General features: G+C 37.0%; 1 protein-coding gene across 2 annotated transcripts in view; it reads right to left on the bottom strand.

Annotated features, from left to right (window-relative positions):
* ME1 (malic enzyme 1) overlaps window positions 1–26,993 on the bottom strand; it is a 205,998-nt gene that overhangs the window by 96,369 nt on the left and 82,636 nt on the right. For both annotated transcript variants that reach the window (XR_013765019.1, XM_079146979.1), the window contains exons 5-6: window positions 17,514–17,675; window positions 4,920–5,023 (exon numbers count right to left, since the gene is read on the bottom strand). Coding sequence is in view for 1 of the 2 variants with exons in the window: in XM_079146979.1 (XP_079003105.1) it covers window positions 4,920–5,023; window positions 17,514–17,675 (266 nt within the window). In the remaining variant the exon portion in view is untranslated. The remainder of the gene's footprint in view (window positions 1–4,919; window positions 5,024–17,513; window positions 17,676–26,993) is intronic.

Below are 26,993 nucleotides of genomic sequence, written 5' to 3'. Positions count from 1 at the left end.
GTCTTTCTTTTTAATCCATTCTGCCAGTCTGTGTCTTTTGATTGATGAGTTTAGCCCATTAACATTCAGGGTTATTATTCAGATACGTCAGGGGATCGATAAGCAGCAAAAACTGCCTTACTAAGAAACACATATCCTCTGCTTGAAACAGGAGTTACGGAACGACAAGGAACGCAGCCTCCCTCTAGTCCCCGATCAATTCTTGAACTAAGGATTTATTTTCATTCTGAATGAAATGGTACGTCCTAAACCAGAGAAATTACCTTAGAATAATTTTATCCTCTGTGTTAAGACCAGTGCAAAAGATAACAAGGTAGAATGTAGTGAAATCAGATTATTGTAATAATCCTGGGAAGAGAGGTTCAGATAAGGGAAGTAATAATACATACAATGAGAAATGGTTAGATTCTGGATATATTTAGAAATTAAGCTTTACAAGTAACCTGGGTATGGAGTGGTAACTCCAAAACTTTTAGTCTCAGGAACAGGAAGAATGGGGTTGTTGTTTACTGAGATGGAAAGACTGTAGCTGGAGAGAGTTGCAGGTGGAAGAGCACAGTCCAATTCTGGACATGTTATATATGCTTTGTCTATTGTATATACAACTATAAATGTCAAGGAGGAGGAAGATTCTCTGAAATTCAGAGAGGAGGTGCAAGCTAGAGATCAAGATTTGGGAGTCACAAATATAAATGTTATAACTAGATGAGATCACCAAGGGGCTAAATAGTTTAAGTTTCAAAATTCTCAAACCCAGAAGCACTCTAATGTACAGACGTCAGGGGGATGAGACAAAATAAGTCAGGAAAATGTGAAGGAGCAATCAGTGATGTTGGAGGAAAGCAAAGATAGTATGCTGTTCTGAAAGAATGGGAAGAAAATTCTGTTACAAAAATGCTCAGTGAACAATTTGGGCATTAAATTTTTTCTTTACCTCTATTCTCAGATGTAGAATATCTAGGTCCAAGCAACAAAATTATTGAACAAGCAAGTATCATGGAAGCAGATCTACGGTACTCTACTGGAGAAGATAATTAATATCTATGCTACTTAATCAATACCTTCTGAATTCAGTCATTGTGCTGAATGTTGTGAAATGCTCCTCAGATCCCCCACTGCTGCCCCAGATTGGCTCAGATACAGAAAGCCACTTCACACAGAGCATAAGCTATGTTCTTATCCAGGGTGACCCACATCCAATGACTACCTGATGTAGAAATACAAAGGTTTGGCCATCTCAGCCCAACTGGTGACAACCCTGAAGAGCCAATGTAGCTCTGAGGTTAAAGGAAGTTTCACCATACCTGCAGCACAGCTCAACTTCTCCCTCTGCCCATTCCTACCACATTTCTCTTTCTTCTACAGAGGTTAACCTCAAGGGCATGCCTTATAAACTTCTAGAACAATAAGCTTCATTTGAGAATATGCAACCAAGGTTATACTCTATGATGGTACCAGCAATGGTCTGAGAAAGTAGAGGATAAGATGGGGCTGGACCACTTGGGACATGCTAAGGCTAAGAAAGGAAGAAAATGACTATATTTCAAAGAAATTGCAAGATCCAGATAGTTTACATTAGCCAGGAGAGTATATGTACGATTAAATTTGATCAAAGAGGCTGGAACCTAAAATTAGATAAGGGGAGTTTATTAATTTTCAGGGACTCTCCAGAGAGGCAGGATTTAAAAACTGGCAAGAAACTCAGGAGACGGTACAAACTCACTATTAAGATGGTTCCGAGGAACATGATCAAACTAATAGCTCATACTAAATGTGGATGAAATGCCAGGAATGTCTGGATAGACAACAGAAGAGGGGATTACAAGACTCAGAGAAGTGGGCATTTTGAAATGTATATACTCCGTAGGGTCAGAACACTCATCAGGTAATTATGATCCACAGGAAGGAGCAGAAAACACACCACTTATCAAAGCCATAAGGAATACAATAATGAGAAGACTCGAGCATTATTAAAAGGTTTAGAAGTGGCTCTCTTCTGAAGGTGATGACTGATGAAGAAAAGACTCATATGTAACAAGGTTTCCAGAAAGCAATGAAGATGACAGAACCAGGCAAAGATGTTTAACCACCAGGCAGGTTCAATTATCTTAAAAATAGAAGAACAGTGTGTGTGAGACTGACCTACAAAGAGTTAACAGAATTTACATCCCTAAAGGGAAACTAGATAGCTAATAAGGCTACAATTCATTACATATCATTAAAAGAAACCCCAGATAAATGGCCATAAAATTGAGAGTGGTGGCCCCAATGAAGTCACAATTTTTTGTTTCCAAACCTGAGCTAATTTTTATACCTTTAACTTACACGTAGACTGAAGAAGAGGCCTAGTTTCCCAAAGGAGGGACCTTACAACACTATGGTAAGAATATTACCCAGTTCTTTCCTAAGGGTCCTACAACCCTCTACTCTGGCAATTGTAGGGGGAAAATACTCAAATCTTTAGGATCTATTGGGCACAAATTTGACAGTGATACCCAGAAACCTGAGACATCAACATGTGGTCCTCCTCTCCTCCCCTTGATAAAGTAGAGACAAATGGGCCCCAGTCAAGGTGTAGCTCATAGTAGGTCTACTGGAACCATGAAACCACCTGGTGGTGATTCCTCGGACTCCATATGAAATCATCTTCTGATTTCATACTCAGTTAGTATACCTCAATATCCTCATCAAGTCCTTGGCCTATGAGGTAAGAGGTATTATTGGTGAGAAAACCAGGACAAAGAATTTGAAGTTGCTCCACTCCAATCTTTCCAAGATTGGAAATTTAAAAAACAAACAAACACACACATAGCATGGAGAGGGGATATAGGGATGGGGGCTGGAAGAAATCAGTGTCCCCTTAACAATCTAAATACCATGCAACATAGGTCCAATGAAGTGATCCAAGGCTATTTATAGGTTCATATTGCAGTACAACTTCTTCCTTTATCCACTCCTATTTTTGTTGCCTCCCTCTCAAAGGAGTTGAACACAAAGGCACTCCTTAATAAACCCCATCCCAGAGTCTGATTTTCATGTAATTTTGCCCACAATCATTATGTTCCACTTTGAAACTAAGTCATTTCCTTCTTAAATAATCTTATGCTTAATATTCAGAGCTACTTCCCAATTTGAGTAATACTACTTGACAACTTTTCCAAAGTACTGTCAAGCCAATAGGTATTTTTTAGTCTTCAGCATTTTTCTCTGGCAAGAGCTCAGAAGTACGATTCTTGACTTATATGTGCTTTTATGTTTAAAATTACTGTTAGTTCTTATCCAGCCCCATTTTCTTATCAAAGATATTAACTAATCTCTCAATTTAATGCTTTAAAAAATATTTTTTCTGATTCTGCATTGGCAAAGATCATTCAAAATTAGTTTATATCTCATTTTCTCCAGAAAACTTTTCATTAGTTCCAAATAATAATGTCTTCTCTATTTCATCCTCAGTTAAGTGCTCATAACTTGTGTAACAGTATTTGTAAGTATACTGTCACTGTCTTATTTAAACAGACTTTACTTCTTCAAATAGACAATGAAACAAAATACACTGGGAACTACATTTCCTTTTCTTCCATATAGCTTCACAGCATTATCTATTGTTATGGTTTAGAGGTGAGTATACCCCAAAAGTTCTTGTGTGAGACAATGCAAGAAAGTTTACAGGTGAAATACTGGGTTATGGGAGCCTTAACCTAATCAGCACATTAATCCCATGATAGGGATTAACTGAGTGGTAACTGTCAACAGGTAAGGTATAGATGGAAGAGGTGGGTGACTAAGGGCATGCCTTTGGAGTTCCTATTAGATAACAACTTCTCAACAATAAACATTATAACAAGAGATCAGAAGTATATCTCCAGTTACAAATAATTCTGGCAATGAGGCTATTTATATGAAAAGCTATATATGTATTTTTAAAAAGCACTTGATTTCATGGTTGGGGGGGATAACCAGGGATTGAACCCAGGAATGCTTAACCATTGAGCCACATCCCCAGCCCCTTTTATGTTTTATTTTGAGACAAGGTCTCAAAGGCTTTGCTTAAGGCTTTGCTAAATTGCTGAGGCTGGCTTTAAACTTGAAATCCTTCTGCTAGAGCCTCCCAAGCCACTAGGATAATAGGCGTGTGCCACCACACTCAGCTAAAAGCACTTGTTTTCTGTGACTATACAGTAACAATGAAGATGGCTGACAATTGGTACAACAAAATTCCCTGAAAATCTATTACAAAAGTCACAGTGAAAAATATCTTATTTCAAGGAAAAAAATGGAAAAATTTATAGTAGCACTTGGCCCACAAATACTAACTAGATTCGATGAAGATATAGTACTATATTTTAATCAAATATGTAGACTTAATCAGAGATTCATGAATTGTGATTGAATGCCCTGGTTCTGGCTCTATTATGTACTCATGGACTATACCAACTCTTGCTCAGTCCTCTGCTTTTCCTACCATAAAAGGCTCAGACACCAGTCATAAACATGAATGAAGATCAGATTTTTATCAGAAACCAGAAAGAAGTACAGACAACTGTCAATAAAAAAAGGGAAAGACTTCCTTCTTACATTTATTGTCACTGGACACTGTCTCCTTTCCCATAACTCATGTATTTCCATAGGTACAAATTCTAAAGATTCTTGAAAAAAAAAGTATCTTTAGGGATAGCAACACAGACACCTTTTTTGGGATAGACACATGACATCATCATTTGGCCAGTAATAGTTTTAAGTAAATAGATAGATATACAGGAGCTATACAGATATACAGACATAGATATAGATTTTTTAATTCAGATCACTAATTATTAAACCATTTTGAATAAAACTTGGATTTTTAAATAGTTGTTATGTTAGCTTATCTTTAGATTTTGAAATTCAATTAAAACAGATAAAATAAAGATTGTACATACTTAGAAGAAACTGCCTCCATGAATTCATCCAAAAAGTCATCATATTCAGGACCTCTCACTCTTCTCTGTCGTAATCCAATGTACAACGGATCTTTAAGTAACTCCTGTTGTACAAAAAAGTTATAAAAACAGAAACAACTATAAGTAAGTCATTTACTCTTTCCAAAACTGTTATTTCACCTATACAAAAGGGATAGTGCTGGGAGCCAGCTATGAACCCTGTGTATGAACTGAGCGATGTTGGAGCCATAGGCAGGGAAGTTGTTGTCTTGGGAACTCCCAGGCAGAAATCCCCTGGTGTGAGACCACCCACTTCATGCTGGCACCCTGACCTGCTCACCACTCAAGTTTTAAAGCATAGCCTCCCTGAGATGGGTGTAGGTTGCCAAACGCCAGTTAACCCATTTAGGACAAAACCCCTGCCATACCAAGAAGCAAGCACTGAAACAAGGCTCCTCCCACACTGAAACCTTATACCTTCTGATCTCCTTTGATCTGTACTGCTATAAATAAAGCAGGTGAAGGCTCCTTCCTTTGTTAGAGCCAGAACTTTCTGCAGGGTCAATGGATCACACCTTCTGTCTTTATTTCTGATAAATAAATTTCATAGTTTTTACTTTACAACTAGCCCATCCCTCCCACAGGAATCCTTCCCTCGCCCACGCCAGACGTGTGGCAAGAGGACAGAAATAAAATTGTGTTATAATGACTCATAGTTAAACTATAAAGTTTACTATTTAATTTTTATGTAAAATATATCTATAGTATGCACATGCCAAATAAGAAAAAGAATTACTACATATTTAAGATATTCTGTATTATTCTGGGGGAAAGAAAAGAAATTACGCTATCATTGGTGCTAATCAGAAGATCTCAACTCAAGTTTTACAGGCCAAGTTTATCACTGAGAAATAATATTGAGTTTTGAAGTATTATGTTAGCTTAGTAAATAGCAATTCCTTTCTTAGATTTATTTTCCATTCAAACAGCAAAATCTTCAAAAAGTATTTTGTTTACACCTTTATTATGATAGCTGACAAAACAAAATTTCAGCCTTGACCATGTATTTTTTAAAGTTTTCAGATTTCACACAATTTAAGTTGTTTCTTAAACTAATATATTTGAGACAATATTGCTCTGTTCGTTTTAGTATATATAATATTTAATATTATTTTAGTAAATTAATTTTTAAAATGAAGCATAATTTATATATAGTATAATGCACCCATTAGTAGCAAAAGTTCTTAGAAAACTAAAGGACATTTGTGAAAAATCCACAGCATATTTAACAGTAAAAGACTGAATGCCACTCCCTTCAGGTAGGGAACAAAACAGGAGATATTTAGCCTTACCACTTCTCTTCAACATTGTACCAGAAACTTTAGCCATTACAATAAGATAAGAAAAATGAAGGAGTACAGAATGGAAAGGGAAGAACCAAAGTGTTTTTATTTACATATGCATTATTATGTACTACAAAATATTAAGTAACCTACAAAAACCACAGTATAAAAATACAGGAATTTAATACAATCATGGTATATAAGAACAATATGCACAAATCAAGTGTACCTCTACATACTTGCTATAAGCAGTTGAAAATTAAATAAAATACATAATTCTGTTAGGTAGTAATAATTAGCAGTGGAATGTAAAGCAAGAGTATAGTATAGCGGGTCATGGGATTTCTTTAAATTGCCTTTAAGACTAATGAATATTATCAAGTGACTTGTAGAAAAACAATAGGGCTACCAACTCTGAGAATAAACAGGTAGAAACAAAGGAAGCCAACTAAAAAAATAGTCAAGAAGGAAAGACAATTAAGAAAGACAATTAAAAGCCCTTGGAAGAACTCTGTGGCCTGGTATAAGGAGGGCAGCTGGTGCATAGGGCAGCATGGACAGGTCGAAAGAAAACTGCATTTCGGCACCCATTAAAGAAACAAACTATGGAAGTCTCAAAACATCATTCGTCACTCATGAATACCATAAAGCTTATTTTCCTAGCTTATAAACTTAGGCTACAGTTCCATCCGTGATGGTCCAAAACATGTTCTGGTGACTCAGCACATTCCTTCTCAGACCCCTTCTGTAAGCAGTGGCCAGGTTCGGTGGGTCTATGTTCTTCAAATTCTTCCCAGCATGTCTTTTTGTTAGAACTAAAACTTGTCTCCCTTCAGAAACCAGAACAGAAGCAAATGAAGGCAACTAGCGTACCTTATCCTGTTTTCCTGGCCAGTAAATAACACCCAGAAAAATGAGCAGCCCCAGCCATCAGCACCTGAAAATAGTCCTGAAAAGGAACTGGCAACAAAACGGAAAAATGAAGACTCAAAGAAAAGGCAATGGGCTTTGGAAGATTTGACACTGCTTGCCCACTGGGTAAAGGAGACTTTGGAAATGTTTATTTTGGAAGAGAAAAACAAAGCAAGTTTATCCTGGCTCTTAAATTGTTTAAAGTTCAGCTAAGAAAGCAGAAGCAGAGCATCATATCAGGATAGAAGCAAAAATCCAGTCCCACCACTGGCATTCTAATATTCTCAAGCTGTAAGGTAATTTAGGGGTGTCACCAGAGTTTAATTCTAGAATATGCACTACTTGGAACAGTCTATAGAGAAATTCTGAAACTTTCCAAGCTTGACAAGCAGAGAATTGCTACTTATATCACTGAATTGGCAAATGCCCTGTTTTACTACAATTCAAGAGAGCTATTCATAGAGACATTCTGCCAGAGAACCAGCTACTTGGACCAGTTATAGGGTTTAAGATTGCCGATTCTGAGATGTTTCTAAACGTTAAATGCTCTATTATTATTATTATTATTATTATTATTATATTAGAATTATGGTGTGTGTGAACTTTAAATACAAAAATAAAAGTCTAAAAAAACAAAGAAATATCAAGAAGGAATGATAGGCAATGGGGTTAATTTCTGACAGGTTTGAGAAACAAAGTTCAGTGGTCCATTTTCAAAATATAGTATTTAATTCTAAATGTAAAATTGGGATGTAAGATCCAATCACATCCATTTTGAGCTTCCCAACCTGTATCCAATCATAGCTCTTTTAACAAAAGCCTATCTCTTGATCACCCCTCCCCCATTTTGAAATTAGCCAATCAGGGTAGTGCTGCTTAGGGATAAAAACAGGCAGACTGCCCATCCAAGTTTGCAAGGTTGCTTGCCAGACTTTTGTTCAGTAGCACACCCTTCTGCAGAAGTAAAGTTTGCCTTGCCAAGTAACTTTTGAGCACATTTAACAATGGTCCACTTTACACTTTGAATATAGTCCTTGCTGTTCTGACATATTTCTTTCTCTTCCTCTCACCCTCCTTCTCTCTAATCTCTCCCCTCCTTAATCTTAGGGGAAACAGGATTACTAATCTCTCTTCTCCATCCTAGGCGGTTATCTGTCTTTAAACACATACCCACCACAAAAATGAAGTAATTCAAACTTGGAAGTGGCACCAGAATATCTAACAAAGAACTACCTCCCAAATTAACAAGTGAATTACATCTCCTGGTGGAGATCATGTGGAATGTAGCCTTTGATTCACCTCTTTTTTAAAAAAAATACCTATTCCCCCTGATGAGAGAATCACAGTCTTTGGGGCAGGAGTCACCTGTGCCTCTTCTTTGCTAGCAAAGCAATAAAACTTTTTCCTTTTTTTTTTTTTTGGGTGCTGGGGATTGAACCCAGGGTCTTGTGCTTACAAGACAAGCACTCTACCGACTGAGCTATCTCCCCAGCCCCCAACTTTTTCCTTTTTTTCAAAACCGTGTCCTTGTTATTGGATTGACTTGGGGACAAGGACTAAGCTTTTGGTAACACACACATCTGATTTCTTACAATGCCCCAATATTTCTAACACAGGGACTACTGGGGTCACTGCATAGAAGCACTAAGATACAGTTTGCCCAGTCATTGACCAGGCACTGCATTCACATAGGACTGACTTGTAGATGAAGTCCCCCCAACACATACAAGGTGGTAGACATGACTATTTCAGAAAGGACCAGCTAGAGTTAGAAACTCCCCTATCCAACATGAAGGAGTTAAATAATGAACTGGTAAAGATTGCAGAAGGTGGACCCCAGTTCTGGAGAACATCAAACATAAATATTTTGAAAGCAGCATCATTAAGTTTCCTTTGTTGTTCTCTGCTTGGAGATGATCCACTGTCTTTCTCTACTGAGAGTGTTCTTCACTTTAGCCTTACTTTGATTTATAAAAAAATTATCTTGCTTGGCTTTCTGTATCCAACTCTAAATTTTATTGTCAGGACACAAGAATGGAGGCTTGTAGCTGAGACCAGAGCAAAAGACAGGTAGTTAATTATCAAAGAATAGGAAATGGGTAGATAGCTCTTCCCCATCACCTGGTTGCTAACAACCTCCAGGGGAGGGGAAGGATCACATTTTCCAACACAAGCAACCATCCTCTGGATGGCTCTCTTCCTGCCCTTTAGGTCACTTTTGGACACACAGGCAAGATAAGAGGAGGAGGGGGCATGAGAAGAAAGGAAACCTGAAATCTATAAAAGGGGCAAGACCCCCACTCCATTGGGCATCAGCTTTGGATCTCCTCCTCTTCAGAGAATTCTGTCCCCCACCCACCCCTTCCTCTCTCTCTCTCTCTCTCTCTTCTCTCTCTCTCCCTCTCCCTCTCCCTCTCCCTCTCCCTCTCCCTCTCCCTCTCCCTCTCCCTCTCCCTCTCCCTCTCCCTCTCCCTCTCCCTCTCCCTCTCCCTCTCCCTCTCCCTCTCCCTCTCTCTCTCTCTCTCTCCCTCTCCCTCTCCCTCTCCCTCTCCTATCCTTCAAATAAAACTTTTTGCTCTTGCTTCAGTGTTTCTCGGTGTTTAATCTTCAACATCAGGGCAGGACAAGGAACAAATTCTGACCAGTTTCAGAGCTTTAGCTCCCCATGTGCCTGGGACAATTCCATTTATAATAGCATTATCAAACACACAACTCACAGGAAAATATTTAACAGAATATGTTTAAGAACTGCACGCTGGAAACTACAAAACACTGCTTTCTGGAAACCTCTGAATGATTTAAAGTAGAGCCTAACAAACCACCTTGGTCTGTTTTGCTGTTGTGCTAGGGATCATACCAAGGGCCTCCCACATGCTAGGTGAGGGCTCTACCACTAAGCTACAGTCCCAGTTCTACCTTGGTCTCTTTTGAAAAGAACTGTATATGGGGTCTTCATCTAATGGAGTAGACCATAATAAGATATACAGAACATCTAAAACGTTTTTGAGGACAATGTACTTCTTTGGATTAATCAGGACAAAGACACTTTTAAATGAAAATACTTCTCTGGGTCCCCAACTTTCCATAGGAGGAAAGCAGACTGAGAAAATTACTCAGTTGCTGAACAAACCATTTCTTATGGAAAAGGAAGAGGATAGTCCTGAACCTAGAAGGCAGAACCAAGAGCCTAAGAATAATGAACTATGGATCCACTCTGAGAAACAGAACTGGGCTCAAATGAAAGAATATTCCCCATCTCCCATGTGGGTGGCCTGATAACATATATCTGTGAGAATTCAGAATGGTTGTGGACCATTTAGAGCCATGTGATTCCTCTTCCTCCAATTCTGATTGGGTACATTAATTGCTGTATTCTATCCCTGACACACCAGTATATGTTTGGTGTGTTAGAACACATGGAAAGAGTCATACCAAGAAGCAAAACCCAAGAAGCCTCATTTGCATCTAGATCTAACTAGATGACATGATTCTGAAGTTTGGACCTATTGTTACTATTGTGATGAAACTTCCAAATTCCTAATATGGAGATGAGTGTATTTTGCATGTGGAATATAAATTATTTATGAATAGTAAGAATCTAATGGAAAAAGCGACAGCTGTCTTGGATGTCCCAGCTTTCCTCTACATCCCATTTCAAACTACTAATCCACAGGGTCACATTAATAAAACAGTAATTTTTTAAGCTATTGCGTTTGAAGATGGTTTGTTACTGGCAAATTGTTTTTTTTTTTTTTTTGTAGGTGTGGTGATACTGTTAAGGAAGTGAAACTATTTGAATCATCTGAATCAGAGTTTACTTAAAGCGATCAGAAATGCCAGGTCCACACTTACTATCCTAGTGTATTTACAAATAGCACTCTCTTTCACTGTGAATTGTCATCATTTGGCCAGTACACCTTACTTGTAACATACTGCATAATGATAAGTGAAGACTAGCTGGAAGCTAACATGTTAAATCATATAAATGTATTTCAGATGAAATATAAAATCTGAAACCAAGTGCTGTTTTAAAACCCTGCTGTTCTTTAAAGCATAAAAACTTTAAACAATCTACTGGCAGGCTTCTGAGCAGTTGAGGTTCAAGTGCCAATGTGCTACTACTGATGGCTGCCAAATCAAAATACTTTGTCCATGTCTGGAATATATTTAGACTTATAAAATGTGGATTAGAAAAAAAACACAGTTGAGAAAAAATGTTATATGTTCCCCTTCTTTTTTCTCCCACTCTTTCCCACGCTAATAATTAAAGTGAATACTATAAAGAAGTCTGACTAGAATGTAAAGTCAATCACAAAAATTTATGAACAAGATAGAGCTTTTGAATTAAATCATAAAGTTATTACATTTTTTCAATCATAACAATGTCCCTGTCAAAAATTACTGCTTAATTTTTTTATAATTTTAATTAAGAACATTAAGATAAGTCTTAAAAAATAAGTGCAGTCTTGGAGACTTGGCTGACAAAAAGTTAATATACACCGAAAGCTCTTTAACAAGATTACTCAGTTTTTATAATGGCTCCATTAGACCAAGTAACCTGGCATAAAAAGAAGTGATACTAAGAACTTCTTGTAGCCAGGAACCAATGCTCAATAAATCTTTGATGGAAAATAAATTAAAGGCTTAGTACTAAATAAGCACTTTTTCTCCCCAAAGTATGATTATTTCTTTGTTTATTTTTAAGTTATAAAATACATGAATATGTATTCTCCTTGAAGAAGATAAGAACAAAACAGACGTCTGTAGAGTAAAAAGGAAATGTCCCCTTAAATCACTCAGTTCCCATACTCTCTGGAGGAAATTATGGCACCAATCAATCTTTTTGTTCAAGCTGAGCAAGCACTTTAAAAAAGGTTAGATCTCCTTTAGCACTAGGTGTCACACTAAATGCATGTTGTGTCACTTAAGACTGACAAATATGAGAGAAAGAAAAAAATTAGGGGAAAAAAGAGTAAAGAACGAAGCACATGGAAATATAAGAGCTCAAAGGAGCTAAGGAGGGTATGTATTAGTAAGTATACTAATCATATTATTTGTTAATACCATCCTATTTCAGATACTTGCATTTATATATCTGAAGTATTCATTTATTTGAGTTTAATAGTAATCAATGATAGAAATTCCCATCAACTCTCAGCTTGTTCTTGGCTCTCACATTTCTACCTTTCTAATCTGAAGTTTCTGAGAAATAAAAAAAAAAATTCTCAATATTTTATGTTTAAGTTACTTTATTTTTTAACATGATGAAAGCAACATTCACCTATAAGAAATATTTAAGAACACTAAAACTAAAATTAAAATCAAAGAGTACCAATCATCTACTGATTCACAACTACCCACCATTAACAATTTCATGTACATTCTTCTGGGTCCTCTTCTTTAGGTCTATGTACCATAGTACAAATTTGGGATATTAGGATGGACTATTTTATGACCCATTTTCACAAAGGAATACATGGTGAAAGTTCTCATGCTGAGAGATAACTTTCATATTGGAACACTATCCTCCTAAAACAAATGAACAAATTAACATTCCCTCAAGTGGTATATAACAAGCATGCCTATTTAGTTATATCCTCCAGTAAGACATTAACATAAAAATGCATGTGAAATATACATACAAATATAATAGGATACAATAAATTCACATACAGATGTGTTAAATATATATATGTGTGGGAGGTAGGCACAAAAATGTATCCAGTAGTATTTATCTTCTTTTCTTATTGAACTTTCTTTTTAAGTGTTAATTGATTCTTTTATTTGTTCTTTTTAGATACACATGAAAGTAGAGTGTATTTTGATGTATTATACATACATGGAGGATAACATACTAGTTAGGGCCCTATTCTTGTGGTTGCACATGATGCAGTTTCACTGGTGTTATATGTGAACATAGAAGGTTATGTTCAATGTATTCTACTGTCTTTCCTGTTTCTATCCCCCTCCCTTCCCTTCATTCGCCTTTGTCTAATCCACTTGGTAATTTATTTTTAACTGATACACAAAACATTAAAATGGCACATATTACTGGGGTACCATGTAATCTTTCAATATATGTAGATATTGTTAATGTTTAAGTTAAACATATGTATTTCCTCATATTTTTTCCTCAAACTTTTATCACTTATGGTAAAAACAGTCAAAACCCTTTGTTCTAGCTTTTTGAAATACACAGCACATTAATGTTATCTGTCATCACCCTACTGTGCGAAGGCACACCAGAACCTCATATTGAGCTTTTTAAAAATTTACTGACCATGTTTACTTCTTAATTTGTAAACTATCTGTGTTCACATGTCCTTGGCAATTAATATTGGGCATCTGACATTTTCTCATTCGTTTGAAAGGGCTCTCTATATGTTATATACAGCTTTACCTGCCATATCATATTTCCCACATAAGTATTCATTTTAAATTTTCTTTTACAATATACAGAAAATAATTGTTGCTATTTACAAGTGAAAAAAAATTCCAAAAAGAATGAGTAAATATTTTTTGCTATTTTACCAGCTCATATCATCAGTAACATTAAGCAAAACAACCATCACATTTCTAAAAAAGTTCTAAAATGTCAGAACACAAATGAGCCAGCATGACTGTTAAAAAGTGCTAGAAATTAAAATGACTGAAATTCAGTTGTGATTCAGTATTTCTGGAGAGCAGTGCAGGATTTTTCACTCTTAACAAACATTCCTGGCAATTCTGAACTGGCTCATCCATGTAATACATATATTGAGAACCACTCATTTAACACTTTTGTTCAGTTGAAATCAAACCATTCTATTTTCTAATAGGTTCCTGTCTCATGTAAATAATTTTTCTATTTTGGTCTATATAATGTGTATTTCTAAAATATATCACAAGCTTCAAGGAGTTCCTGCTAGTAACAGGGTTTAAAAATTATACTGAAGACCCTATTCTTTTCCCAAGGCATCAATATGGTGTCTCAGAAAATAAATTCTTGATAAAATCCATTATCACCTTCCAATTTAGAGAGAATGAGGTAAAGGCTGGTAAAAACAAGCATGAGACATTTCAAATCAAAAGCCTGTGATTTGAAGTATAATCTTCTCTGCCCTGGCTTTACTATAACACCTAAGTAATCATATAATGCAGGGTTACTCATGTGAAGTGGCAAGCAACCTCCACAGTATAAAAGGATAAATGCTAGAAGTAAAGGAGAGCTGAAAAGGAGATGATGACATCCCACTCCTCCCAGAAAGAACACCACATCTGAATCTCATAAACCTGTAAATACGTTACCCTTATGAGCCAAAGGAGACATACAGATGTGACAGGGATGAATACTAAAAATTAGAAAATCTTTCCTGGTTGAAATCAGAAAATGTAATTTAAGACAGAAGCAACCTCTGAGAGATACTACTACACTGGAAATTGATAAAAATGGATAAAAAGAGTCATGAACCAAGGAAGGAAGGCAATCTAGAAACCAGAAAAAGGCAAGGAAATGCAATGTAGTTCTACTGATACCTTTTATGATTTAACCTTTGCAAGGCATGTATTGGACTTGTGACCTACGGAATTACAAGGAAATACATTAATATTGTTTTAAGTTATTAAGTTTGCAATAAATGGCCATCTACAAGTCAAGGAGAAAAATTTTACATGAAACCAAGCCTGCCAACACCTTGATCTCCGATTTCCAGCCTCCAGAACTATGAGAAAAATGTTTGTGTTTTTGTTTTCAGAACATGTCTTGTATTGCAGGTTGATATTGATCTCCTTGGGTTTAAGTAATTCTCTAGCCTCAGCCACCTGAGTAGTTGAGACTACAGGTATACATCACATTTCCTGGTTTGAAGAAGAGCATACTTTTATGTACTTTTATGGTTCATTTATGGTGTCTTTTTTCTCTAAATTTCCTTATATAAAAGCTGCAGAGATTTAAAGGTAGGCAGGCAAATTGACTTTATAGAGAGTGAGAACTAATTCCTTTTCTATTTTCACGATAAAAGAGGAAACTGTAATTTGCAGTTTAAAAGCATCTAGTTTTGATTCAAGCATCTAGTTTGGTTAGGTTCTTCTGAATAAGAAACTAAGAGGTGTTACCTACACTTTTTATATTTTTATTATGAAGTATAAAACTAGGAGAGATTCACGAAGTGAATAGATTAAAAATTTATATAAGAATGTTTTAGCTAAAAGAAAAAAAAGAATAAAATTTTAGAATGAAAGATAAAACTACAAGTTGGCAACTCAGTTCATTTCAAGTATTTTTCTATTTTCCATCACGTTAATTAAGAGTTAATCAAAGACTACAAACCTTAGCAAGAAAAGTGATGTAGTATGCATCACAATCCCAGATCTTATACCATACTACAGAGCTATAGTATTGTGGCAAGGTATTGGCACAAAAATAGACCTGAAGAGCAATGAACAGAAAAGAATTCACAGAGACCAACTCACATAAATACAGTTATCTCATACTAGACATAGACGCCATAAACATACTTCAGAGGGCTGGGCTGTAGCTCAGTGGCAGAGAGCTTGCCCAGCATGTGCAAGGCACTGAGTTCAATCCTCAGCACCGCATAAAAACACATAAATAAATAAAATAAGGGCATGCTGTCCATATACAACTACAAAAAAGTTTGTTTTTTTTTTTTTTTTTTAAATTACACTGGAGGGTCTGGGGTCGTAGCCCAGTTGTAGAGCACTTGCCTAGCATGTATGAGGCACTGAATTCGATTCTCAGCACCACATACAAATAAGTGAATAGAAATAAAGGTCTATCAACATCTAAAAAATATTTTTAAAAACTATACACTGGAGAAAAGATAGCCTCTTCAACAAATGCTGGGAAAATTGGAAATTCATATGTAGATTAAAATTGAAACTCTCTCACCCTGCACAAAACTCAACTCTTAAGTGGATTAAGGACCTAGGCATTAGACCAGAGACCTTGTACCTACTAGAAGAAAAAGTAGGCCCAATTCTCCATCATGTTGGCTCAGGATCCAATTTCCTCAACACAAAGCACAAGAAGTAAAATCCATAATCAACAAATCAAAAAGGTTCTTCACAGCAAAGGAAACAATCAAGAGAGTGAACAGAGAGCCTACAGAATGAGAAAAGTCTTTGCCACCCACATTTCAATAGAGCATTAATCTCCAAGATATACAAAGAACTCAAAAAACTTGACACCAAAAAAACAAATAACCCATCTCTAACAATTAGAGAAATGCAAATTAAAACTACACTAAGATTTCATCTCACTCAGTCAGAATGGCAATTATTAAAAAAACAAGTATGATGGCGAAGATGTGGGGGAAAAGGTGCATTCATTCACTGCTGGGGGACTGCAAATTGGTGCAACCATTCTGGAAAGCAGTATGGAGATTCCTCAGAAAACTTGGAATGGAACCACCATTTGACCCAGCTATCCCACTCCTTGGTTTATACCCAAGAGAGGCAGCACATCAATATTTATAGCAGCTCAATTCACAACAGTTACACTATGGAACCAACCTAGGTCCCTTCAACAGATGAATAGATAAGAAAATGTGGTATATATACACAATGGACTATTACTCAGCCATAAAAAAGAATGAAATTACAACATTTGCTAGTGAATGGATGGAACTGGAAAACATAATGCTAAGTGAAATAAACCAGTTCCAAAAAACTCTGATATGTGGATGCTAACCCACAAGGAAGGTAGGAAGGGAAGAATAGAAGTAAACTGGATTAGACAAAGGGGAATGAGGAAAGAGAAGGGGGATGGGAATAGGAAAGACAGTAGAATGAATCAGGAATAACTTTCCTGTGCTCATAAATGAATATACAACCAGTGTAACTCCACATTATGTATAACCACAAAAATGGGATCCTAACTGTAATGGGTTACACTCCACATATGTATAATATATCAAAATACCCTCTACTGTCATGTATACCTAAAAACAAATCCTCTACCTCAAGATCAATATAAACTTTTAGAATAAGATTTTGCACTAATCAAATTTACTAAGACCTATGGGATTATCTTCTGCATAATGTGAAAATAATAATTTAAAAAAGAAACTATAATATCTCAAACACAAACACACACATATGGTGTATGTATATATCAAAGCATCATAAAATACCTAGGGAGCTGATAAAAGATTAAACACATTATAGATGGAGAAAGAACAGAGAGAATAATTTTCTCATAAATGCTGGGGGCAGATTTGAGGAGAGAAGGAAAACCAAAATAAACTTCATGAAATAACTCATAGAATAAACTCAAAATGCAAGAATTGGTGCCATTTTTTTAAGGTACATAGCTGTCTTATAAACCTAAAATGTTTACCTCATTTTCTGTACCCACGTCCAGAATGACAGGCAGACACTGTTGAGGATCCACCCCGCCACAAGCTGTATATAGTGCCAATTTACCCACAGGGATGCCCATTCCATTACAGCCAAGATCTCCCAAGCCAAGAATGCGCTCTCCATCAGTCACTACAATAGCCTAGAGAAAAAAAGAGAAATAATCTATTAATAGAGTTTTGCAAATTCTGGGATTCAACTTCTGGTCTCTTTTTCTTAAAGTAATATTCATGGAATAAAAATTAAGCTGTTAGAAAACAAATTGAGGCCAAGTGTTGTGGCACATGCCTGTAATCACAGTAATTTGGGAGGCTGAGGTAGGAGGATCACAAGTTTGAGGCCAGTCTCAACAATTTAGCAAGGCCCTATGCAACTTAGAGAGACCCTGTATCACAATAAAAAATAAAAGGGGTTGGGGATATGGCTCAGTGATTAAGCACTTCTGAATTCAATCCCTGGTACCAAAAAAAAAAAAAAAAGAAAACATAAACTGAATATACCTGAAAATATTTTATGGTGGCCATTGTGCAAGAATGGGGAAAAATAAATTTAAACACATTTAAATATTTTACAAATGCATACTTAATTAGGCTATTGAAGAAAGAAGAGAAGATGTACGCATAAAGATTCAAATAATCCAAATAATTTAATCTTCAGTCAAGAGGGGCAAATGAAAAAAGTACAGGGAAATAAGAGCTCAAATTGGGAATCAAAGTGAAATTTAAGATGGCTTTGAAACTAGTCATATCCATTTTGAGTACAATTACAGTAGTGCCCAAAGTTGAGCACTGCATGTTTGCTAGGTAAACTGAGGAGGCCATAACTCTGCTTTGAACGTTAGTTTATGCATCCTGGCACCATTCTTCTGTTTTTCCACAATTTTGACCCATCCTCTTTAATTTCTATAGCCTCTTGATACAGTTCTGCTATCTTTCAAACATGCCCAGTACAGTCTCCTACATCGATAACTGATCATCTTCCATTAGACTTGGTCGATTTTGTTTGGTTTATTTCTAATTACCGTTAGTGTTTAAGTAAAACTAATCCCCCCGCCCCCAGAGCAGAAAACCCAGGGTATTCTACCACTGAACTACACCCGCAGCTCTTTTTCACTTTTATTTTGAGATAGGGTCTCACTAAGTTGCCCAGGCTGGTCTCAAACTTCTGATTTTCCTAAATCAGGATCCTGAGTAACAGGAATAACAGGCATGGCCCACCACTCCCTGGTTAAGGAGAAACTAATCCTATGAAAAACAATTTATTAGGCATTTTACAAAATGCTACACTCATATTATCCATGAAACCTTGAAAAAAATATCAGTTATTTGACTTGGATGAAGCAGTGGTTTTAAACTTTTATTTCTTTGTACAATGGGAACCATAAATGGACTTTTCAGGGCTGGGGAGAGAGCTCAGTTGGTAGAATGCTTGCCTCACAAGTACAAGGCCCTGGGTTCAATCCCCAGCACCACCAAAAAAAAAAAAAAAAAAAGTACTTTTCAGAGTAGCTGTATAAAATTAGGAACCAGCTGTTTTGCTCATCACTAGCATTTAGCATAGCACATGGTACACAGTGCACAATCAGGAAGTATAACAACTGAATAAATAAACAATTCCAAAAATGAAATCATGACACATGAAGAATTTACCCCAGTACCTGATACATTAAAAATCCTGTGTGTATACATATATGCATACTATACATATCATTACTATAATCAGAACTAATATATATAGTCACAACATTTTAGAAGAAAGGAGGAATCTAGAGTACATTCTTTCTACTCATCTTATTTTATAGATTAGGAAACCGAAGATCAGAGAACTGAAATAATTTGCTCAAGATAAATTACCTAATTAATATCAAAGCACTAGAACCTGGCTATGTTCACTCCCAGGACAGTGCTTTTCCACCTTATTATGTTGCAGAATATATTTTTAAGTACACTCTTCAGCTCTATTTAATATCCTGTTTACCTATATTTATGCCACTCTTAAAAATCACTTTAAAAGTAAATATATTTGAGAATTATTTTTACATATTCCACATGTTCATCTTTGAAAAAATTTTCCTTAACTGCAATGAGTCAATGTTATCCTTTTTTTTGGCAAATAGAATCTGATATCACTGGATTAATTCACCTCTGACTTCAGGTAGAAAAGATAAAAACAACAGGGCTGAAGTTGTAGCTCAGTGCTAGAGCACCTGCCTCACACATGTGAGGCACTGGGTTCAATCCTCAGCACCACATAAAAATAAATAAGTGAAATAAAAGCATTGTGTCCATCTACAACTAATGATATTTTTTAAAAGATAAAACAACTATTAGAGAAATAAATTATAAGTAAATAAATTATCACAGAGGTTACTTTTATATATCAGTGATAACAAATACTTTTGTGTTTTCTATATACAAGAAACGTCCAGTTGGCCTGCCTATAATTACACATATTTTTATGTTTTATAAGAAAAGTACCATTGTAATATAAATTAGTTATGACCTGAATAATTTAATTACATTCCAGGTCTCATAAAATGCACTTAAACTCAGAGTGTTGCATCTTATAATTTTCTTCAGTTTCAAATTTTTTGAAAAGGGTATTTTAAGAAATCAAAACTTTTTTGAGTTTTTCTTGTTTTTCTACATTTTTTATTTGATCTTTTTAGATATACATGGTAGTATACTTGACATTCATTCATTTTTTAATAGCACATTTATGTTAAATGAAATGTACATCTTGGGCTGGGGTCATGGCTCAGTGGTAGAGCACTTAACTAGCACATGTGAGGCAATGGGTTTGATTTTCAGCACCACATAAAATAAATAAATAAAGATATTGTGTCCTTCTACAACTAAACATTTTAAAAATATATGTCTTAAAGTCAAAAGCTATTATTTTCCATTTTTTATAGCTTTTATTCTCTAACTTTTTCTCTCATCTAGCACTATTATTTAATTATATGAAATATACAGACATTTATATTGAAGTAGTAGTTTGGAAAGTTTTTGAAATATTTTTAAATAAAATACTACTTTAGCTTGGTTTATGCCTTATTACAAACATACATTAATAGCATTAATTCATAAATATTTCAATATTAAAGATTATATTTAAATAGTGAAAAAATTCTGAAGTAAAATGTTTTTGTCATGTAGGCAGTTTATCATTAAATTAGCATTCTCTTGCTCGTTTTTACCTACTTTGTCTCCTTTTAAGAAAAAATAAAGCAGATATTTTTGGAAAGTAATCAAGTCACATCAGGATTAATCTCAATAAGAGAACCACAATTCTGTAAATGATGTCTGTGTTTCAGAAATCACATCTCCACCCCACAATATAAAATATTATCTGGGCATTACACGAATAGAAACTATTTGCATGAAATATGGATGCACTCTTCCTTCCTTTTTTGGCAGGGTAGAGGTAACCAGGGATTGAACTTGGGGGTACTTGACCAATAAGTCACAACCTCAGCCCTATTTTGTATTTTATTTAAAGTAGGGCCTCACTGAGTTGCTTACTCACTGATGTTGAGGGTGACTTTAAACTTGCAATCCTCCTGCCTCAGCCTCTGAGGCACTGGGATTACAGGCATGAGCCCCAGCTCTTCCTGCCTTTATTCCTTCATTCCCCTTCCCAAAGTCTATGTTTCCCACCTAGCTCACTAAATGCAGAACTCTTCCTCTTTTCTTCTTCTCTAGAAACCCTGTGGAGTTTATATTTTGTTTCTGGTAAGCAGAAGTCTGCTTCCTGGTTGCTGTGTTCTGAGCTGCTTTCCTCTGCCACATCCTATCGTGATGTTCTGCCTCCCCTAGGTCACAGAGCAACTGAGTCAGCCAACTATGGACTGAGACCTCTGAAATCATGAAGGCAAAACATCTTTTCCTCTTCTAAAATTGTCCTTTGGTTGCAGCAACAAAAAAGCTGACAGAGGCTTTTCTCTCCCCCTGACTTGCTTTCTCTATCCTCCTCACTTTTCCACTCTCTCTAGCGCGTACCCTTTCTCTTTCCCTTTCTTTTCCTCTCATTTTCTCTCTTACCCTGCAGGGAGACACTCTGTTTGCTTAATAAACCCTCTTATATAATTTCCCGTGTCCGGCATGGTTTTCGTGTGATGGGTCAGGATGGGTCCTTCCACTGTCTCTTAAGCAAGTGGAAACCCATCTGAGCCCCACTGCCCCCCGGACACAGCCCCACATTCCATTCGCCTGGATGCTCAGCTTTTTGCATGCAACACCAGACTTGAATTGGTGAGTTCCCTTAGACAGGTCCCCACTCTAGACCACTTAAACACACCTCTGCTGACCTGACAAGTGACCGTCGAGTGTCCGGGGCTCTCGAGGCGTCTGAGGTGTGGGGGTACCCCCAGCCACAACTTTTATAGTTACGGCTGGCCCCTTAGTCAGTCTTATCTGCCAGGTGGATTCCTGATTTTATGGTGGAGACTCTCTCTCAGGGTTGAGGCTCATCTCACACTCCTGCGCACACTTGCACTCAAAAACCCTGATATCAGGTCCTCAACTCTCCTTGGCTTTTGCCTGGCACACATTGGTGCTTGTGTGACGACACAATCAATGTGTTGCCTCCTTGACTCCAGCTGACTACTCTGTGGCCTCGGGACGGCCTGGCCACACACTTGGCTGTATCAGTCTCCACCGTGGGATCTGGGTCCTCCATTCCAGCAGATTCAACCCTTCCCTTGACCCCCAGCTTAAAGCCATCAAAATTGGTTTGTGTAACTGCACACAGCTTCCGGTGAGCGAGTGGGCAGATGGAAACAGATTCCTTATCTTCACGTCTGTTCCTTCTTGCTTCTTGGCTCTTCCTGCAAACTCAAACACCTCCTTCTTCTTCCCCTCTTAATCCCTCCTCCTCCTCCAACTTCGACTCAGCTGTTTCTGCTTCCATACCCTAGCCCAGCCCACCTAGTCCTCCTGCCATGAGGTCCCAGATACGCCAGTGTGGAGGGAGTAACTGGCCCAACCATCAGTGGCATGTCCCAGTAAGGAGTATGATATAGCAGCCCCATTCCTCACAAGTAGTGAGAGATAATGTTTCACAATTTTCTGCGTCCAAACCTGAATTGATTACTAACCAGGAAAAAGGGTTAAAATGCCATAGGCATCAAGTTTCTGCTAGAAACTGTTAGCTCCTTTCAGATCCAGATCTTAGTTAAGGCTTACATTGATATGTAAGTGCAGGAAGCTAGAATGCTCAGTGGGAGGCCAGTTTCAAACCCAAGGGAAAAAAAGTGTCCATTTTAAATTTCTCCTGGGCTGCAACTCAGAAAACTTTTTCTCTCCCTTTCACCTCTTCTCTCTTTCTCATTTTCTCATTCTATAATTAGTGGCCATTATCATTTTTCTTCTAGGACTTTTGTTTTTCTTAAATGCTACATTTTTGAGCTCACAATTTTGCTCCTACATACCTAGGTTAATGATTTTTGATCAGTTCTTTTTATCCAACTCTAGAGTTATTTTTGAACATCTGTTACATTGCAATGGAGATGAACATTACAAGGCCTTTGCTTTTGTGTTAAATATAAGTGCACATAAAAATTAAAACTTAAAAAATGGATCCAATACTTTTAATTCACGTGATTTAAAAAGGTTCAATTTAAATTGGGTAAAGTAATAGAAGTAAAATTAACTCACAAGTCTCTAGGTGGTCAAACTAATAAAACGTTGATGTTTATAAAATGTCTAACATCAATTTTTCTAGGACTTTTCTTCAACAGGAAAGAGATGGCAAATACTGTTGGCACACTTGTCTGATATCTTGGTTTTTTACACTTGCTCTGATATCTTGGGTTTTTGTACAATAAAATCAGTGAATGAGATTTGACATGTATGGGATTACTCAAACATGTTTGTTAGAGACATCTGATTAATTTACAAAGTTATTCCATGGAGTACCATACTTAAAAACATTATTCTTTATATATTAAATGTGTTCGTATTTTCCAGGTGTACAAGCCTTTAAAGCAGAAAATTTATCGAGCTGCTATTCTCCAAATTAAACTTGTCTGTAATGGTAAACCTATCATTTAGTACTCTATTATAGGACCTGTCATCAATAGGGTATATGTAAAATTTGTTAAATGTATTTCTAAAAGTTATTGAGAGCCTGATTTGTTTAAAGGTCAAACATGAAAGCATTTTGCCACTTTGCCACACAAAAGGACAGTTAAAAGCTCTCTCAGCTTTTCTTTAATTCATGTTTTAGATATAATGTTAAATTGTGTTAACTAATATTCATATAGACTCAGGAGTCAATATATATAAACTTCTTAAAATGACATTTAAGAAAGTGTAATGTGGCAGTAGCAAAAATGGGACAACAGTGATTGAGATTGGGGTCTCTGACCTCATGATGTTGGACAGTGACTTCCTTGAGAGCTACACAGAGCTCCTAACGTTGCACTTTACAGCTCTGAAAAAAGTTATGTTAATGTCCTAGTCTCTGTAACTTTTCTGAAAACAAAGATTAATGCTTACATACATATATAAAGATTGCCAACATAACTCTTTAGATCTGCATTTCCAGCTCCATCTGATCTCAGCTTAATCTTCAAAATCTTCAAAACCTTTATTTTCTAATACTCCTTGCCCCTCACTGAACTTGAGAATTTGGTCATGCTGGTCATGGCAAAAGAGGAAAAAATTAGCTTCAGGATTAGAACATTTTACCTAAGATTTGTAAAAAGCCCCGCCTTACCTGAGATAAGGCTCTGCCTCACAACCCTGCTGCATATTAGAATGGCTCCAAAGTAAGCCATTTAAACTCATTTAACTCATTTAAAGTTGTGTTCAAGTTTGATGTTTGTTGTAAAGATTACTGTGATCTCACACAGGGGATATAATGAATAACTCAGCCAAAATTCAAGATAGCTATTGCACGAACTGAAATATTTTACCGTTGCTGATTCCTTTTTGTATTTTCCTTGTAAACTCTAACTGTTGCCTGATATTTTGCAGAAGCACACCATAGATTAACCTGAAAAGCCATCACCTATAGGACAGATAATGTAGACCCCAATTAGATAAAAGGGGATAAATAACTATAAAGTTATAGACATTGAAGTTAAAGCCCAGTACTTACTTTATGACTGGTGAGACTGGCTTGCTGGATGGTTAAGATCAAACTTAGAGATTGAGATTAAATACAGAGGTCAAGAAAGGTCCATATTTGGGTCTTGCCCTCAAAGTCAGCCTGAACCCAGGGAATAAGAGGACTTCTCTAAGGAGCTTTGCAACTCTGGGTGGGTCACACAACCTCCTTATCAAGGAGATTGATGAGGCCACTAGAGAATGAAAAGCCACTCAGTGCACCTGCTGCAGAGGAGGGTCATGAAAAAAGGGAGATACCCCTAATGCTTCTAAGGGAAGCCACCTGATCAAGGAGACCCTGCCTAACCAATGGCACTAATGGAGCTAAGAAGCTGCTCTTAAATTCTCTATGAGTGACCCCTGTGGGAACTCAGCTGACTCTTTAACAGACAGGAACAGGTCACTTTGACCACCTTGATCTTAAACACCTAGCAAAACAGTTAAAACCAAAATATAGCCATTCTTGGGCATTTAAAAGAAATAATAGTTAAATGTAACTTAAGATGTACACTTGTGTTAGCCCACTAGAATAAAGACTAAAAACTACAAAAGAGAGATTCTTAGGCAAATGTGCCTGATCACTATCAAGAGAAACTGCCAGAGTCAGAAGTTTTCAGTCAGTTTAAGGCCTGTAGACCTTCCTAAGCTACACAGGTAGGCTTAATCTATGTTTGCTAGTATGATTATCTAGCCCTAAGGAACAGAAGTACAGAGATCTCTACTAAACACAGGTTATGCCAATAAAGGGATATTTTACATCAATGACATTAAGATTTAAATGTTGTGTTTATATTCCTGATAACCTGGACAATGTTAAGGTTCCCAAATAAAGGCCTTGTCCTCTCCAGCCTTTGCTAGGCCTTGTTATGGGAACAACTTCTCAGTTCTTCCCCCTCCTGGTGAGGAATTATTAACTTCTGTCATCTTTATGATATTCATTGGCATGTTCCAGATTCTGCAACATTTATACTATATTAGTCTCATTTCAGTATTCATGTCTTTTTGTTCTTCTCTCATAGACGCACCCACCCCCAGATGCCTTTACAACCTGCTCCTCCCCAACCAGACTTCTACCATGGACCCCTCGCTTAACCTGATTTCTAAAAAGGGAACACCAACCTGTTTGCCCCATGCTGCCCGCTTCCAGCTCGAAGAAGCCAGATCAGTCATCACCCCCCTTTCCCCACAGCAGTTAAGGAGTTCCTAAAACTAGAGGGGTAAATGAAGCCAGAATTGAGGGCAGGCAGTTAGTGTAGAAAATCAAGGAAATGAAGTCCATGAAAACCATCTGCCTCTGGAAGACTAGAAGTTGAAGACTGCCCCTGGGAGAATGCACTTTTTACATCTCACCTGCAAAACCAGCCCCAGTCACTTAGGCAGGAAGGAGAGATAAGGCAAGGAAAGAACTGGAGAACAAAAGATTTTCTTACAAAAACAGAAATGGGGGAATGTAATAGAAAGCTGCTCTCCCCACCCTTTCCGTTGCAGCCATTCCCCACCTCCCAACTACTGTCAGTCTGTGAACATCCTAGCTAGCTACTGGTTCATCAGTCAGCTTGCAAGTATCCTTCTCCATTACTGGTCCCGTTAGCCTGGCAGAATTCAACTGTTTCAAGGTAGCTACTCCGCCATCTTTTCTCTTGCTTTTCTCTCCCCCTGACTTGCTTTCTCTCTCCTCCTCGCTTTTCCACTCTCTCTAGCGCGCGCCTTTTCTCTTCCTCTCATTTTCTCTCTTACCCTGCAGGGAGACACTCTGTTTGCTTAATAAACCCTCTTATGTGGGGCGGGGAGGAAGCTGACAGAAACAGTGGTGCTTGGGGTTGAACCCAAGGGTGAGCTACATTCCCAAAACTTTCTATTTATTTTGAGACAAGAGTCTTGATGACTTGCCCAGGCTGGCCTCTAATTGGAGATCCTCCTGCCTCAGATTCCCAAGTTGTTGGGGTTACAGGTGTGTTCCTCCACTCATGACTGACTTGTTGATTTGTAAAATCCTCTAGATTCCTAGTTAAAACGTAAATGCCCTTCTTAGATGATCACACATTTATGAATTAACACATTTCTTAGAATAGCTGCTAAGAATAGGATCTGTGGACAGGTCAGTCTATATGGGAGGGAAAATGAGAAACTGGAGAGAATGGAAATAGTGAAAAATACTTTACTTAATGAAGATTGACTAGCATGAAACTTAGAGAATGAAACTAAATAATTCTAGTCACAAGTGCTTAGACAAAATCATTAAAGGAGTCACATTTGAAAAGTCAGAGCTAAAGAGGCTCTCCACTAAAAGACACCAATTTATTCAATTTTAGTCTTAAAAGACACCACAACATTGCTGGGAATTCCAC

The sequence above is a fragment of the Sciurus vulgaris genome (assembly GCF_902686455.1).
Source record: "Sciurus vulgaris genome assembly, chromosome: 7".
NCBI classification, from domain to species: domain Eukaryota; kingdom Metazoa; phylum Chordata; class Mammalia; order Rodentia; family Sciuridae; genus Sciurus; species Sciurus vulgaris.
The sequence above is the reverse complement of the archived record's forward strand: the minus strand, read 5'-3'. Positions and strand labels throughout refer to the sequence as shown.